Here is a 17,226-nt window from a genome sequence, read left to right as displayed (position 1 = left end):
TACATAATTTTTTTTCATGTTTTCAGCAGGTAAAAGGGAACTAAAAAAACAACTCAAAAAACTAGGACCATTGGATTCTCAAGCTGCCTAAATACATAATTTCTTTCATATTTTCAGCAGGTAAAATGGAAATAAAAAAACAACTCAAAAAAGTTGGAAGAAATTTGGACCATACAGTAAAACCACATCTTTTTCTCAATCTATATGTAAATTTATCAGTAAGTAATAGAGATTGTATTTGCAAGAATAATACACAAATATTTGTAAGGCATTCAAGGAAAATTTTGACTATCAAATATTCATGAAATGTTATGTACAATGCTCTTAATGAGTGTATGTGGTATTTATGAAATTTTTACATGGCATTAGAGTTTAAACAAAGAAAAGGCATGTATCTAAAAGTAACTTTTAAGAATATATTATTCGAATCTATAAAATGTACACGTGCTTAAATGTGCGAAAATGTGCCACACATGTTCTACTGCTAGTATTGGGTGTGGTTTGTATAGAGCTTAGGCTCTAAACAGCTACTTTCAAATAGTGTCGAGAAATACTGAAAATATTTGTGATAGCCTTAAAATATATTTTTATCTTTATTTATAGAGTATAAAGCTTTAAAAATAGTATAGATCGATAGATCTTTGAAAAATTGAAAATATTAAAAATTAACGATAAAAAAATGTATTACAAAATACATAATTTTCAAAACTTTAAATCTATTTTTTTCTCATGTCCATGCATCTTGTGTCGTGATGATCAATTTTAAGATATTTGGGTATGAAAACAACCTCTTCTAGTGAAAATTTTGAAATAGGCTCAAATTTGATTGTTTAGAGCCTTCGGCTCTATATAAACTTTTCCCTTTGTTAAATAATTGTAGATCTGTTTGTGCTTTAGGCCTATGATTTGTAGCTAGAAAAGACCTAATGATATATGAAGAATATAAATTGTGATAAACAATCTACAAATAAAAATTTAAAAATATATTTTCTCAAAGTTCAAAATGTAGTTTTTTTTAACAATTGAATGTTGGTAGTAGTCGATATACTATTGATTTATGCTAGTGTATTAAAACTTGGATCAGTGGAGCAGATCGTTCAACTAGATCCGTATCATATTGTTGGATTGGCGACCTAGGTCGGGTTCGGATCCGTTAAAATTGATGATCCAAAAAATATTTAAAATAAAATGAAAAGTTAGAAGAGGGGTTTAAGGGTTTTTTTTTTGCACGGCGAGAGGGGGGATTTAAGGAAGCCCAACAAAATATTAGACAAGCAAGATTAAAAAAAAAAATTAGGAGAGAGGGATTTTGAAGGAGAACTAAATTGGTTCAGTCCCGATTCTTATCCAAATTGGACTAAAGGAAAATTTTTATATAGAGTTGAGGCTCTAAACAATCAAATTAGAGCCCACCTCAAAAATTTATTAAAAGAGGTTGTTTTGATTCCTAAATCTCCTTAAATTGATCATATCGACGTCAAGATCATGGACATGAAAAGAAAATAGATTTTAAATATTAAAAATAGTGTATCTTGTAATGTAGTTTTGGGCCATCAATTTTCAATATTTCATAGTTATGTTTGATCTACACTATTTTTTAAGACTTAAATTTTATAATTAAAAATAAAAATATATTTAAAAACAATTATAAATATTTTCATCAGGAACTACATTTATGGACAAAGTGAGCTTTACTTTGATTGTTTAGAATCCTGTACAAATCGCACCCAAAACCAAATAAACCAAAAAACCAAACTCGTTGCGAACATAAAGTTGGGGTAACGCAAATTTACGTAGGATTGGATTGGAAAACCAAAAATCATAAGGGCAGATAGAAAACGACTCGAGCCCTTTAGAAGCAAAGCCCCATACACTGACCGACCATTGCGATTTTAATGTTGAGCTGAGAAACCCTAACATCTTCTGTTTTCTGTCTTTGCTTCGTCTCGTCTGGTTTTGAAGCTCTTCAAAAATGAAGGTATTTGTTTTGTGCCCTAAATCAACTTTAACCAGTGTTCAATTTTTTTTCGAGTTTTCTCACAGATAATTGCCCTAAGTTCAAGCAGTGTTTCTCTCTCTGATGCTCTTTTTTTTTTTTTTTTTCATTTTGGCAGTTCAACATCGCTAACCCAACCACTGGTTGCCAGAAGAAGCTGGAGATAGACGATGACCAGAAGCTGTGAGCTTCTCTCTTTCTAAAATCTGCCTTTTTTGCCTCCTTTCATTTGTTTGTTTCGACTTTCTCTAGGGTTTAGGGTATTTCTTGCTGTGATCGTTATGCATGTGATTCTGTCATATGTGATTTTGATTGATTTTCAGAGGCTCTGCTTCTTGATGAGTTGCGAGTTTGATTTTTTAGTTTGAGATTGAAACCTGTGATTGTTTTTCATTGATTTGGTTAGAGTATATAGATTTCATACTTTTGGGTTCCTTAATTGGTAAAAAAATATCAAATTCTGAATACTATGAGGATTCCTGTTAACAGGCTTGATGATTAAATAATTGTTTCTATGATTCTGGAAATTACCCTATTAAGCGGCTTGAGTTTTGTTTCCATTTTCCCATATATATATATATATATATATATATATATATATATATATACCATAACACCCAAGATCTATTTTTGAAGTTATTTTAGAACTTATATTGATAATAGTGGCTTGATAAATCTAATGTAAAGACAGGCAATTATCAGAAATAATAATAATGGAAAAGAAATATCAATAACAATTCAATTTATAAGAGTAGCTGTTCTAACTTTTATGCTAACAATAAACTTTAATTGCATTGAAACAAACTATCATTAGAACATAAAGGAGTACTTACTTTCTACAAATACAAAGACTGGTGAAGAGCTTCCACTCCTCAGGACACTGACTCGGCAAGCTATCGAAATTACAATCACACATGCAATCCTCACAATCACTCAAAGTCGGTGTGGCTTTAATTATGAACACCACCCGATATACATGTTTTAAAACCGAAAATAAAAGAGGTAGAGTAAGATTGGCAGAGTTATCAGAGTGAATAGTATTTTTGCAAGAGAGAGAGAAGCAGGGCTCAGAGATGTTCAGAGAGGACTTAAAGAAGAACATATGGTTTAAGAGAAGAGAGGTTACGAAAAGATTAAACGGATAGAGCAGGAATGCTCCGAGAAGCTAACCGCTCGGAGTAGGAGCGCTCTGAGTTATAGAACAATAAACAGACAATCACCCAGAGATAGAGAACATAAAAACTTACAGGAGTTACGGCACGAAGGAAGATGAGTAAGAAGGAAGATGAGTAACTTAAAGAGGAAAAGCTTAGAGCAGAGCAGAGAAGAAGAGAAGAGAGGTAGAGCAGAGAAGAAGAGAAGAGAGGTAGTGCAGAGAAGAAGAGAAGACTTAGGCACACTCCGGATGCCTTCCTTCCAAGGAATGACTCCCTTTTATAGATGTAGGAACCCTTGGCTCAATTATTAGGATGCCTGCTCAAAAGAGAGGCACAGTAATTGGAGATGACCAAAGGTGAGGCACAGTAGTTGGAGATGACCAAAAGGTGAGGCACAGTGGTTGGAGATGACCAAAAGGTGCCACTGTAGGACGGTGGCATCTGGGAACAGTAGCCTTTGTTGATGATTCTGACAAATGGCAGTACGACGGCATCTAGAATAGTAACTTCTGTCGGTGAATCTGACAGGGGGTAGTACGGTGGCATCTTGGAATAGTAACTTCTGTCGGTGAGTCTGACAGGTGGTAGTACGGTGGCATCTTGCAATAGTAATATTTTGGTATTTTGTGTCGGTAGAATAGTGACTATGGACAGGTGGCAGATGGGTAGTATCTTTTGATGTTGACAAAGTAATGTAGCAGCTTGCGGCTTTTGGGCTTTTATTCAGGCTTACTTTCGGGCTAACTGGCCTTCATGGAAATCGATCTGTGGTTGTATAAGCGCTCAATCTTCTCCTTCAGGGGTAAGATCTTCCTCATTTGTTGAAGTTGACATGGCTTCAGCTTCTTCTTCAAACATTTGTAATAACTTTCTTTTTAATTGTTCTTTAGAAGCAGTTGGGTTTTGCTGCTTCATTTTATTTATGTATTCAGAAACATGATCTTCCTTTTTCTTGTGGACTGGAGTAGAAATCTTTCTTAATTTTATATTCTCAGGGTCTACAACTTTATTTTCATATACGTCCCACCATTTAGTATAAACTTGTTTTCCTAATTTAGGAATATATTCCCAATTTTGGGTATAGTCATCAGTTATTGCATATGTCCATTTCATTATTCATGGGATTTGGTAAAAAGCCATGAAGTATAGATGCATATCAAGCTTGGGGTTTTTATTGTTGTATTCAGCAAACTTTTGTTGAGAAAGCAGTATTTTTTGTGGTAATATATCAGATCCAGATTCCCAAATCTTGAACCATATTTTGAACCAATTTGGCAGTTCAGAGACCACTGGAAGTTTTATTTGTATAAACCAGGTATGGGAATTAGTATTGCTTTGGAGATATAATACTTTGTTCCAAGCGTCTATGTACTCAGAATACCTGTAATATTTGCTATTGAATTCTGGTGCATTGAGCTTTCTGCTTCTTGTGGGGTCCATTCCCCATTCTTTATAGGAAATAATTTTCCTTATTTGGAACTTAGAATAAGCAATGGTATTTGTATTCTTTTGACAAAAATGGACTAGGGTTATAGAGCCGGTTTCAAGAAGAATGGCTTTATACCATTCTCTAGTCTTATTATTATTGGAAGGGCTCATATGGTTTATTAAATATACGTTAGCCAAATTAATTGGATCCATGTCCATATGTTCATCTTCTATTACTGAATCTAACAAGAAAGTGGTTTCTATAAATATTGATTTTTTCGATGCTGGAGTTCTTGCCTCGTTATGAGGTGGTTAAGAGTGACAAGAGAGTGTATAAGAGGGCTTCCAATTAAAGATGGGACTATTTCTTTCCCTTTTCCCATATTTAAAGGGACTATCTCGTTTGTTTTACTCGTATTTGTATTTGTATTTGTATGAATTATTAAAAGGCGGTCTCTGTTATTCCTGTCCCTGTCCCCCCTGCAAAAATTCACGAGTGAGAAAATCAGGAAGGAAATTAGTGTTTCCTTTGATGTGTTCCACATCAAATTCAAAGGAAGAAAGAATTGCTTGCCAACGCGCAAAGATTTGTTTGGAAACCAGATTTTTGACATCTTTGAGCGAAATATCTTTGGCTGATTTGCAATCAGTGCGAATGAGAAATTTTTTATTTAAAATATCACTTTGGAATTTAGAAACACAATGACCGTGGAATAATTTTGCTGCGTTTTATTCCAGGCTTTGGAAGTATAGCGGACCAAATGTTCTGTTTTATCAAGTTGTTGCTTTAGGATCCTTCCTAATCCAATTTCGGAGGCATCACATTCTATTATTTTAAAAGCATTAGGATTGGAAAGTGAAACTTTATTTTTTATTTCTCGAACTGCTGAAGTATGTTCCTCAGTCCATTTAGGTGGATTCTTTTTTAGTCTATCAAACAAGGGTTTAGCATCAATAGCTAAATTTTTATAAAAATCTGAAATATAATTTAGGCATCCCAAAAACCTTTGTAAATCAGTTTTGTCTAAAATAATATCTGGAAATTTACTAGCAAATTCTATAGCTCTATCAATGGGAATGATATTTCCTTGATATGTATTGTGACCCAAGAACCTTATCTTGGTTTGGCATAGACTAATTTTCTTAGCAGATACTACTAGGCCTGTTGCTTTGATTGCATTTATGAAGGCGTTTATGTGTTTGATGTGTTGTTCAAAAGATTATGAGAATATTAAAACATCATCTATATAAACTATCATAAATTTTATATAGGGATTGAAAACATCATTCATAATATTTTGAAATTCGGAAGGAGCATTTTTGAGCCCAAAGGGCATTACGTTCCATTCGTATTGCCCAAAAGGGACATTGAAAGCAATTTTATATCTATTCTTTTTAGAAATTTGTATTTGCCAATATCCTGACTTAAGATCGAATTTAGAAAATATACAAGCATTGACAAGTCTATCTAACAAATCCTTTTTATTTGGAATAGGATACCTTACCCATGTCAGTACCTTATTTAGCGGTTTATAGTTTATCACAAGTCTGGGGACTCCCCTTTCTTTCTCTGAAGCCTTTTCAACATAAAAAGCAGAACAACTCCACGACGACGAACTCTTTTTGATTAGCTGCTTATCAAGTAATTCATCGATTTCTTTTTGCAAATCTCGAGGAGTCTCGGATTCATTTGAATGGGTCTAGCCTTAGTAGGAATATTTCTTTCATGAAAGTTTTCTTCATAAGGCAAACTTACTATGTGTTTTTTTATATTCCAGAATGCACTAGGCAAATAAGTGGATATCTCGATTTCTATTTTTGTCTTTATTTGATTAATTATTTTAATATTTTTTGGGAGAGCAAGTTTCTCATCTATTTGTTTATATCTTATTTCTTCTTTTAAATAGTATAATAATTTTTCTTTATTTTCTAGGGTTTGTTTGACACTATGTATTTCTTTTATTTTTGGTTTATCAATAAATTCAAATTTAATATTATGTCCATTAAAATTAGATTCAATTCCTGAACTATCAATTTTTATTGGATATAATAAATTTAAAAAAGGTCTTCCAAGGATCACTGCTTGGCTTAAACATTTGACCATTATAAAAGGCATTTCAAGACAATTACCATTATTGCATATTGCAGCATTGGGCAACTTATAATTTATTATCAGTCTACTACCATCTGCAGTATTTAATATTTGTGTTGTCTTACTAAAGTATTTTGTCGGTACTAATCTTTCATTTATGCAATTGAGATCAACGCCTGAATCTATTAAGGCTAGGGACTGAAAACTATATTCATTTCCAACAACTATTCTTATCAAGACAAACCATTTTTGTGTAATGTCTTTATTGAGAAGATTTATGTTGTCATCAGTTTGTATAATATCTTGTTTTGAGTCTGATGATTCTGGCATGTCAATTATTGGAGATAGGGAGTTTTTATAATTGTTTATGATACTATTAAATTCTAGTTCTTCATCCGATTCTTCAGGGATATCTTGCATATTAGATGCTAATTCTAAGACTCTTATTCTATTTTTAAGCACTATTAATTCATTTTTTACTTCTATTAATTCATGCTTAAGTTCAGCAACAGATGGCTCGTTTTGGATATTATCTTTTTTATTAATCCTTTTCAGTATTTCGGCTAGGCTATAGTCTTCTTGAGTTTTAACAAGAGGGGGAGGTTTTCTTTTTATTTTTTCTATTTGAATAAATTGGGTTAAGGCTTCTTTCTTTGCTTCTGGCTCAGTGATTTTATCTATTATGTCTATAATTAGATTGTCTTCCTCAGTAAGAGTCTGACGGAAGCAATCCTCTATTTCCATTTTCTCTTCAGAGTCTGAGCTACTAAATATTAGACTTTCGTCTTCTATTTCTCCAAGTAGAGGCTCCGAGTCAGAACTTGATGAGCTTATATCAGATGTTTCATCTAATTGCAGAATTTGATACAATTGATTTTTAACTTCATTTCTATTTGCAAAGTATTAATTTTCTTTTTTATATTACAACTATTTTTATAATGTCCTACTTTTCCACAATTATAACATACCGGTAGTTTCCTTTTGCCCTTTGATTTCTTAAAGTTATTTTTTGGGACAAACTTTCTAGTAAATTTCTCTTTTTTGCTAAATTTACTATTTTTCTGGCCAGATTTATGTTTTTTATATTTCTTTTTATGAGTTTTATTAGATAGTGGAATAGTATTATAACCGAACTGTTCACAGAAATCACCAAGTTCTTTCTTGCCCGTCATTCTCTGTTTGTCTAATTGTCTTCTAAGCTTTAGATCGGTACACAGGGCAAGTCCTTCTGCATAGATTTCTGCAGAAAGTTCTCCTATAGTGTAAAGAGAATATGGTATTATTCCATTATTTTATTCTTTAATCTAGTCTTTACTTTTTCTGCAAATAAGTATGGTAGGCCTGCTATAAACTTCTCTTTCCAATGGTTTGCACTACTGTCTTCCCTTGACAGAAGGCGAGAAAAGAAGACACCCTTATACCATTTATAGTGAGATAAAGTCAGACATCTTAGATTGGATAATAGGTCTTCTGACCTAGCATCTAACAAAGAGGTACTGCTCACAAAATGTAGGGTTATAGTATAAATAAGTGTATTTACGACATCACTTTCACTTTGGGATACTTCTTGATTATATTCATTTTTTATAGTCCACTGTCTTGTAGCATTTAATATCTGCTGTTTAGCGGTTTCACTCATGTGGAAATCCCACCATCCTCTTAACCATCCTGTGAAACCATAAACAATGGCCTTAGCCACCTCTTGATCATGGTTTCCTGCTACTTTACAAGCAGTGGCATACATGGTCATATGTTTTATTGTATCCAAAATTTGATGGTCCGACATACCATCGATATTCCAATTGACTATAGTTCTCCCGGAATAGGATATATATGTTTTTATATATATGGAAGCATCTACAAAACGCCTATAGGTGAAGTTTTACGAGGCTTCATCTACACCTCATTACCGTCTAAAGTTCATCATACGGTTACAGTTGTCTGGTAGTATTTGAATTTTTATAATTATTGTACTAATCAGATTTATATAAAATTTGGGGATTGTGTACATGTGAACAAGTCGCACCAAAATAAAATATAAAAAAAATAATATACATAAAATAAAATGACAAAATTACCCCTAAAACTTTATAGGGTTATTTTGCGTAATTTTTATCATTCAAATTATTTGTTTTATATTTTATTCATGTGCATCTCACTAAGGCGCACACACCTACAAATTTTCAGATTATTATGATTTGTAAAAAGAAATATTAAAACTCAAACACTATAAGATATCTGTGACCGTGTGATAAGCTTTGAATGGTGATAAAGCCGTAGGTGAAGTACTGTAGAACTTCACCTAACTTCACCTATAGGCACCTATAAGTGAAGTTCTACAGTACTTCACCTACGGCTTTATCACCGTCAAAGCTTATCACACGGTTACAGATATCTGATAGTGTTTGAGTTTAAATGTTTTTTTTTACAAATCATAATAATCTGAAAATAAATTTGTAGGTGTGTGCGCCTTAGCGAGATGCACATGAATAAAATGTAAACAAATAATTCCTATGAAAACACTACAAAATGCCTATATGTGAAGTTCTACAGTACTTCACCTGGGGCTTTATCACCGTTCAAAGCTTATCACACGGTCACAGATGTCTGATAGTGTTTGAATTTTAAATTTTTTTTTTACAAATCATAAAAATCTAAAATTTTGTAGGTGTGTGCGCCTTAGTGAGATGCACATGAATAAAATATAAAACAAATAATTTGAATGATAAAAATTATGCAAAATACCCCTATAAAGTTTCAGTCGTAATTTTGTCATTTTATTTTATGTATATTAATTTTTTAATATTATATTTTGGTGTGACTTGTTCATTTGTTCATATGTACACACGCCCTAAAATTTAGATAAGAACTTTGGACGGTAATGAGGTGTCGGTGAATTACTGTAGAACTTCACCTATAGGCGTTTTGTAGATGCTTCCATATATACATACATACATATGTATAAGCAAGCACCCACAAATTGGTTGCATTTCACCAGTTTTTCCTTGGTTCTTTGTCCTTTACTCATTTTTGTTGTCCTCTTTATGGTTTGGACTTCTGTTTTGCTGGGAACTGATCACAAAATGATAATACAGAATGATAACTTTATCATCTATAGGAGTGGATTTGATCAAGAAAATTTTATGCTTCAAATCTAGATGGTTATGAAAAGTTTGATTCATAGTTGTTGGAAGCGGATGTGGGAGGGATTTGGGAATCGAAGGCCAGGAATCACAATTAGAGACAATCCCGGTAGGAAGTGCTTCCATACGGATTGAGATCCAACTCTTTGGGGATTAAGATCCCAGTATTTTGGGAATTGTGCTCCCAACTCCCAACCATTTTGGACGTAGCAAGAAACTATAAAGGGGTGATTTCTATATGGAAAAACGTTCAGGATTCTAGGGTAACCTTAACCAAGAATCTCTTAGTATTTGAATTGATGTATTGAGTGTCCTTAGCCAGGTCCCCCCCTAGTGTTGGAATTGAGGCCGTCAACTGCCCTAAACAAGGGATCCCCAGGTATTGGAATCAATGTTTGAGTGCCCTTGATGAGCGCTTCTCACTAGTATTGGAGTCAAGGTCTTTGAGTGCCCTTAAATAGGGTTTCCTAAGTATAAGAATCGAAGTTAACTAGAGTTTATAGACATGCCATCCTTCTTTGTTGAATAAAGACAGTGCAACCATTTGATTAATTAATAATACATTCTTAGAACAAGACATTTATTTTGTGTTCCCTTAGGAATTTAGGATTGAGGTGAAGTAGAGTTTCTAGATGCCCATCCTTCTTTGTTCAATAAAAGAAGGTGCTGTTTTTATCGTACTTAATAATATCATCATCACCATCATTTTGAGCTTTATCCCAACTATTTGGGATCTATTGTATGGATCCTTTTCCGTCATTCTGCTTTATCAATGGTCATACCCTTAGTCAGATCATAAGTCAAAATATCTCTTTTGTCCTTTGGGGCTTTCCTTTTGCCCTTTAGAGCCTTCCACTTGAACTGAATTGCCCTTCCTAGTTGGTGATGTTCTAGGTCATCGCTGCACATGGCCGGACCACCTAAGTCTACCCTCATATTATTGCCTATTGTATCTTAGTTCCATCGGATGTATTCATTCCAAATCAATGTTTTAAAATGCGGCCGCATCGCCGCATATGCGGCCACATCACGCGGGATGCGCTCGCATCCACATCAGAAACAGCCGCATATGCGCTTTTGACAGATGCGGCCACATATGTGCCAAATCAGGCCGTATCGTAGCCGCATCCCCCATAGGCTGCATCCCACTGCTACAGTATCTGCCGAATTTTTTTTCTGTTTTGCCCCTCGGGGGGGAAAAATGGTCTTTTTGACCATCCAAATGTTAGGGAAACTGTTTGGGGGGGTATTAGGGGCCCTAAACGAAGATTTTTAGCCACTTTTGTGGCTTTTTTTTTGCATCAAATCGAGGTAAAAAAAAATTTCGCCTGAATTTTTTTTTCATCAAAATCTTCGATTTGGTGGTTGTTTGATACTTGGATGTTCATTGGATGCCTTTGATTGTTGATTTGGAGATGTTAGGGTGAATTTGTGATAAGAAATCGGGGGTTTCAGAGGTCGCAAAAAAATCGAGTAGTACTTCACAGAGTCGATAAATTTTTTTTCCTTCTTGTACAATATTACTATTATACATATTTTTGGGGGCAATGTCTTCCCAATTTTCTAGTAATAAGGATCCGGCTTGAAAATATGCTAAACTAAAATATCCTAAAGATAGAAATTGTGTGATATGCTTGCTCTGTGGAAATACTTATATGGGTGGATAACTGGATACAGAATCTTCGACAGCTAATAGTATTGAAGTTAATCAGTAAACTAAAATACCTACTATCACATATATCACCTTCATATTTTTTTCTATGCATTAACTTATTTTTTAAATTTTTTAGAATTTTTTTGCATTTATTGACTGCATCATCGCGATGCACCCGCATCCGGGCCGCATCAAGCCGCATCGGCCCCCCACCGCATCGAGGCTGCATCCTGCATTTAGAACACTGATCCAAATACAGTCTTTTCTTGTCTTTCCACTCATCCATCTCAACATCCTCATCTCATTAATACACATTCTATAATTATGTTATTTCTAGACCGACAACACTCAATCCCATAATGCATGGCTGGTCTTATTGATGTCCTTAATAAACCATAAAATAGAATGTAAACAATACTATGTTTCAAATAAAATTTGAAAAAAAATTCAAGAATTCCATATCATTATCGCTATCATTCTATGACCCTTTGTATTAATTTATGCAACAATTATCATGATCATCATAGCCTTTTCCCAAGTATTTGGGGTCAGCTAAATAAAACCATAAAATAGGCCTCTTTGTTGTATGATTCTATAAACCCTTTTATGCAATTCTTTAACTATAGATATTTGCATTTAAATATTGTTTCTGTCATGCCAAGACTTTGAAGTTTGAACACATGATGATCAAATCACGGTTCAGTGCACCAATGAACTTTGGGATTTGATGCTGTGGATCTGGATCCCAAATAACTTAAGATCATGATTTTTTAATTTTGGGAATTGAGAATCCTAAATTAGAAAAGGGGATCCTTCCCTTGTCTGTAGTGCTGAAGCAACATTCCAAAGGGCAATTGCCCCCTGGCATGGAAGATTCTAGTAACTATGGTTTTAACCGTAGTGCACGTTTGGACATGCCTTAATTTCAATGCCTGAACTGATCATTTCGTGAATGGAAATACATTTTGTTTGTTTGGGTGGTGCTTGTACTTTATTTTGGTTTATTTATCCTGAGCTTTGGTTGACCTGAAAGTGGCTGGTTTCCAACCCTATTTTAATGAAATAAATTTTCTGGTTGGGTGGGGCTTGTATTCTATCTCTGTAGATTTATCCTGAACTTTGATTGAGGTTCAATTGGCTGGTTCACTGTGATGGGAGGTCTTGGTTTTGAAGCATCCTGATCTTTGATTGACATCAAAATGGTTGATTTTCCTTGATCTAAGGTTTCACTCTCGGGTTAGTTTGTTAGGGGCTATGATTCTACTCTGTAGAGTCCTACACTTTTCTTGTATCCACTTGTTTTATCATGACTTAGGAAATGGATATTTGAAAGCTAGTTACTCACTTGTTGGGTTGATTTCAACTGGAGGTCTTATCATAGCATTCTCAGATTACCATGGTTTATCATGAAAGCCCCCCCAAAAAAAAAGAAGCTAAAAAAAAAAATGGTGCTTTACTAAAATCTCATATATCTGTACAGGCGAGCCTTCTATGACAAGAGGATCTCTCAGGAGGTCAGTGGAGATGCTTTGGGAGAGGTATATTTCCTTATTACCTTGTTTTGTTTAGCCTCATTTGTAATAACTTTTAATAGTTAAGCTTCTTATTATTGTTAGAATCCTACCACTCATGTATATTTGTTTCTGTCAGGAATTCAATGGCTATGTATTCAAGATAATGGGAGGCTGTGATAAACAGGGGTTCCCAATGAAGCAGGGAGTTCTAACTCCTGGCCGTGTCCGCCTGCTACTTCACAGAGGTTGCATTTTTTAATCCTTTGATTTTTTTTGTGTTGTTTTCAAATTATTTCAAGTATACCATTGTACAATGGAGTAAAAGATATGGTATTCCAAAGGGACATCTGCCATCCATTTCTGATGAGGTGTAATGGAGATTAGCTGTATTGGGGACTACCATGACATTCACCCAAGTAACTCTTAATCTTACCCATATGTTATTGGAATGAATGGTAGGCGCACCTTTGGTATTGTATTCCACAGGCCGATCATCCATTGCATTTTGATATACTTTTCATTTTGAAAAAGCATAACGATTACAAAATGTCAATGGTCCATTGGGGCCATCAGCATCCACTGAAATGTGGGACACCTATGGCGAGAGATTGCCACCCACCATAAGGCTCATATCCTGTTCCGCTGGATCCCCATCTTTACCTGTCTATCGATTGTTCTTTGGGTAGTCATAACTGGAATGGATATGAGGATTTACCATATTCATGGTTGTGTATGTATTTGCTACATGCTATATTCATGTTTGTGTATGTATTTACTACATGCTATGTGGTGTGGTGCTAAGGCTTCTTCTTTGGGGTTTTCTTGAGTAGGCACCCCTTGTTTTCGTGGCTATGGGAGGCGTGATGGGGAGCGTAGGAGGAAGTCAGTGCGTGGGTGCATTGTAAGCCAAGATTTATCGGTTTTGAATTTGGTGATTGTGAAGAAGGGTGAGAACGATCTTCCCGGGCTCACGGACACTGAGAAGCCAAGGATGAGGGGTCCAAAGAGGGCTTCGAAGATCCGCAAGCTTTTCAACCTCTCCAAGGAGGATGATGTTCGCAAATATATCAACACATATCGACGTACCTTTACAACAAAGGCTGGTGGGTCTTTTGAATTTGGCATTTCTTGATAATTCTCATAAGAACTTTTTGTATGAATTGTGAAAAATTTATTCAAAATATTACGAGTTCTTCTCTTCATTTACTTTTTAAAGTTTCCTCTATGACACTTTTCTGGAAGGCATTTAAATGCTTAGATGTAAATACAAGTTTTTAATATAGCGTTCTCTTTGCTTTCTATGCCTGCAAGAAAAATGATATGTATAAAAACATGCAAGTCATATGATTGTGAAGAATACTATCTTGTAGAAACTTAAAATTTAAACTGTACGTGTTTCGTTCCTTACTTCTCTTGGTCTGTTTATGGTGCAACAATTGCTGCATAACAGATCCATGCAGCTGCACCTTAAATTCTTTTTTTTTTTTTTTAGTATTGAGGATCCAAAAAAGTTTGAAAACATCTGCAGATCATTATCTTTCACAGAAAAATGGATTTGGAGATCGAAAATCTTCAATTGATTTACCGTCCATTGAAGTGGACTGTTCATATCATATTTTATGATCACATTGGACATGGAGCCTTTTTAGAGCTCCTAATCCTTTTTTATTTATTTCCTTGAAAGGAGATAGAGCTTGAAGAGAGAGCGTGTGTGATTTTGGAGCTTAGTTGCCTATCCTTTCAGGAAAATGGGTATTGATTCCATTGTTTTGGTAGCAGCTACAGTTGCATCAATCAATTTTTCTTTGCTCCTGTTTTTTTGAGTAAATTTTCTTTTCTCTTCTATTTACACAACTGTTTATTTTTTATTTGAGATTTACCCAAGGAAAAAACATATGAAATGTCATCAGAATGTCCTGAGAAATTCTCAAGGAGATTTGTCAGTATGGATCATGACACATCATGATTTTTATGATCAACTTTTATGATGATGTTTTACTTATTGATCTTTTTAAATGACACTAATTGATGCAATGTTGAATGTCTTTATGGTTGCAGGCAAAAAGGTTAGTAAGGCTCCAAAGATTCAGAGGCTGGTCACCCCATTGACCATTCAGAGGAAGCGAGCAAGGATGGCGGAGAAGAAGAAGAGGATTGCCAAGGCCAAGGCTGAGGCAGCAGAGTATCAGAAGCTCCTTGCCTCGAGGCTCAAGGAGCAGAGGGAGAGGAGGAGTGAGAGCTTGGCAAAGAAGAGATCCAGGCTCTCTGCTGCATCAAAGCCTTCGGTTGCTGCTTAGGTCTCAATTTTGTCCTCTCCTTGTTTCCTTCCAGCAAGTTAAAAGTATGGGTGTTTTGTATTCCGTAGGAACTGCTCTTGAGATTGTGAGGTGATTTTGCGTTATCTCAAAATTTTGTGGAAGTAGGTGCATTATTTTGAGAGGATATGAGAGTCGTACTTGGTTATTGAGTTTATTTGAATATATTCAGGAGATGTAATGGCCGTACTTATGGAATATCGTAATTTTCTGTGCTTTTTATCTTTTGAAACTCTAGACTTGATTAAGCTGTAATCATGGGATAACAAAACTATGATTGGTGATTTTTGGGTATCTTTTGGAAGGCCTCTAAGCCCTTTAGGGCTGGCATTAGGCCGAGGGCCCAAAAAAAGTAGGCCTGAACTTTGGCCCGGGGGTTCGACACGGACCTGTACCAGCCCTGTTTGGCCCAGCTATCCCGACCCTAATAGGGGCAGCGTGGGCCCTATAGAGACAAGGGCTAGGTTAGGCCTAAGCCCTTTGAATGCCATCTCGCTCAACACAGAATTAAAGAGTAGCAATGGCAAGGAATTAAACCCCTTAATGTCCATGTCTTTGGTGAATGGATCATCTTTCAGGGAGCAACAAGTTTCAATACTATTGTTCGTGGCTTTAAAAGGAATGGAGAGGAATAGGGGGTTTTTCATAGGAAGAAGATTCTGGAGTGAGTGGGAGAGAGGCGAGAGACCAATATTGGAGGACGTGCAGTTTGTTTGAAAGCTCAATTACGGGGGTGTTTCTTATGGGTGCAGTGAATATTTCAGTCAAAATTGGAGAGTGGAAGATCAGGAAAACAGTAGTACGAGTAACACAGAGAACGCTAACAACCCTCTGAAGATTGTCTTCGTCTGTTAATTTTTTTTAGTAAAAATGAGGGAAGCAAAGATAAAATTGAAAACTAAAAGCCAGTTTTTCTAACTGAAAAATAGCTGGAGACCATTTTGATTTGGCTCTTTTGCGATAAGGAAGGCGTATAGGCTCATGTGATATAAGGAATCGTTTGTTGCCCCTCTATCCTCACTCTCTAATCTCCAAGTTCCTCTTTCTCTAACCCTGTCTCTATCCCTCTCCCCCTGTTTTTTGGTTTTTTGACAGATGTTAATAAATATTATTGAGAAAGAAGTTGCCCAAATGGGATTACTTCATCAGGGATGGAAAAAGAAGACAAAGAAGCACCTCTTTTAGCCAAGTTTTCTGCCATATTATACGCTTCCCTGTAGGCACGCTGATACGAAGTCGACAACCCAAATGCTTAGTCTATTATCTGTAACCAAATGGATTTCAACTCCCAAAGAACCCTTTAATCTTTGTTATACCATCTAATAGCATACAAGTATACCTTCAATGATAAACATTGCCTAGATTTTTATTGCAAAAACACAAAATCCTTAATCCATGGAGAATTGCAAGCATTTTACTTTTATTCAGAGTGGCTACGCCAATGAGTCTTGCAAATGTAAAAACAACTCGGCTAGACCAGCCTCGAACTACCCCTCCCACACCTGTCAAACCTGGATTACCCAAAGAGCTATTCAGCTTAAGACCACCTTGAGATGGGCATTGTCCAAACACTCGTGATCCGAGATCTAACTGAACCCAAGGTCAATATATTCTAAAGATTGATGATCACATCCACCTCGGATACCCGTGCCCTCCTTAGAAGCAAGCAGAAATATCCTTGCCCTCCCTAGAAGAAAGCAGCCAGCGCCACATATGCTTTATTTTTTCAAGCGACTCTCGCCTTCAAAAGTTCCACGGTTACGCTCCTTCCAGATCTCCCATATTATCACTCCTCTAATAATCTTCCAAAGTAACATCCCAGTTTTTGGTAGATCCATTAGAGACAGCTGCGTGATAATTCCCAACACACACTCCCTCCTATGCCCTTTCTCTACAAGCGACACACTAGTACGTAGTTGTGGAAAGA

The 17,226-nt window shown here is 35.5% G+C and overlaps 1 protein-coding gene across 1 annotated transcript; it reads left to right on the top strand.

Moving 5' to 3' along the window:
- Positions 1 to 1,883: 1,883 nt before the first annotated feature.
- On the top strand, positions 1,884 to 15,531 carry LOC18432261 (small ribosomal subunit protein eS6). Its single transcript, XM_006842372.4, has 6 exons — positions 1,884 to 1,978; positions 2,115 to 2,179; positions 12,951 to 13,008; positions 13,121 to 13,229; positions 13,815 to 14,087; positions 15,043 to 15,531. Exons 1-6 carry the CDS (start codon positions 1,973 to 1,975, stop codon positions 15,279 to 15,281), a joined length of 750 nt encoding a protein of 249 aa, XP_006842435.1. The 5' UTR covers positions 1,884 to 1,972; the 3' UTR covers positions 15,282 to 15,531.
- Positions 15,532 to 17,226: the final 1,695 nt, after the last annotated feature.

This window comes from Amborella trichopoda, chromosome 8 (genome assembly GCF_054954075.1).
Source record: "Amborella trichopoda isolate Santa Cruz 75 chromosome 8, AtrichopodaSantaCruz75HAP2 v2.0, whole genome shotgun sequence".
Classification (NCBI taxonomy): domain Eukaryota; kingdom Viridiplantae; phylum Streptophyta; class Magnoliopsida; order Amborellales; family Amborellaceae; genus Amborella; species Amborella trichopoda.
Note: the sequence above shows the minus strand (reverse complement) of the source record. Positions and strands in the feature narration are given on the sequence as shown.

Bases quoted from the DNA above. Each gene is read 5' to 3' on its own strand.
- LOC18432261 (XM_006842372.4), top strand. The intron at 2,180-12,950 runs GTGAGCTTCTCT...ATATCTGTACAG, and splicing joins ATAGACGATGACCAGAAGCT to GCGAGCCTTCTATGACAAGA. The intron at 13,009-13,120 runs GTATATTTCCTT...TGTTTCTGTCAG, and splicing joins GTGGAGATGCTTTGGGAGAG to GAATTCAATGGCTATGTATT.